The 999-nt window shown below is 36.2% G+C and overlaps 1 protein-coding gene across 1 annotated transcript in view; it reads left to right on the top strand.

Annotated features, from left to right (window-relative positions):
* Positions 1–999, top strand: part of rb1cc1 (RB1-inducible coiled-coil 1) — a 19,033-nt gene that overhangs the window by 7,740 nt on the left and 10,294 nt on the right. Inside the window, exon 9 of the mRNA XM_014029971.1 lies at positions 149–335. Coding sequence (XP_013885425.1) covers positions 149–335 — 187 coding nt within the window. The remainder of the gene's footprint in view (positions 1–148; positions 336–999) is intronic.

The raw sequence follows: 999 nt of genomic DNA on the forward strand, positions 1-999 counted from the left end.
TATATATATATATATATATATATTTCTCCATTCACTTTTTGTTACATGAATTTTGATTGATGCAGTTTGTGTCTGGATGAATATTACTCCTTTTGATAAACAGACAAGACAATCTTGTTAGAATTTTGTGCAACGGTTGTGATTGCAGATGGTGCTGCTACGTGATGCTTCACGCAGATCAGGACGGAGAGAAGCTTCAGGCTCTCCTCAGACTTCTTACAGAGCTAATGGAAAGAGTGCGGGTGGTCGAGGCCCTCAGTACTGTGCCCCAGATGTACTGCCTGGCAGTTGTAGAAGTTGTGAGGAGAAAAATGTTCATGCGCCACTATCGAGAGGTCTGTGCAAATAATCGTCACACACTTTTTGCCGTTACTAGACAATTTGTTTACAACTTTGTCTTACCTCTTCGTGTCATCAACACTTAAATTGTGTAAAATGTTTATTATTAATCTCAAATGGGTGTAGTGCACTCAATGCTTTTGGTAGAGAGGCAGTTTTTTGAGGTCTGTGTGGCACAAATTGTGTTTTTAATCAAGATGTAAAAACAATACTGTTCGTTTTTAACACAATTGTCTCCCTTTGTCTTAAACATTGTCGAATGACAAATTTTACCTCCTTAAGTTTTTATTAAAATGTTTTACTCATTATCTACGTAACATTGTACACCACTACATGTACCTCCAGCTAATAAAAGTCAGTTTTAGAGGATCAATAACATAGACTTGAATAAGATCACTAGACTGAGCCCTGCCCATACCGTATACTGGTAGCGTCTGTGACAGCATGGAGGAGCAGAAATGGAGTCCAAAAAGGGCAACAGCTCACAGCCTCCATAGAAACTAATAGATAAACAGCAAGCAGAACGAGATCTGTTTCACAGATTATCGGTCATGTTTTTACAATAAATTAATAATTATGTTAATTTCATTCAACAATAATGTAAAACAGCAGATTTATACTAGAAAAATATATAATTTATAAATAACAATGATCTAAACC

This window comes from Austrofundulus limnaeus, unplaced genomic scaffold (genome assembly GCF_001266775.1).
Source record: "Austrofundulus limnaeus strain Quisiro unplaced genomic scaffold, Austrofundulus_limnaeus-1.0 Scaffold6, whole genome shotgun sequence".
Classification (NCBI taxonomy): Eukaryota; Metazoa; Chordata; class Actinopteri; order Cyprinodontiformes; family Rivulidae; genus Austrofundulus; species Austrofundulus limnaeus.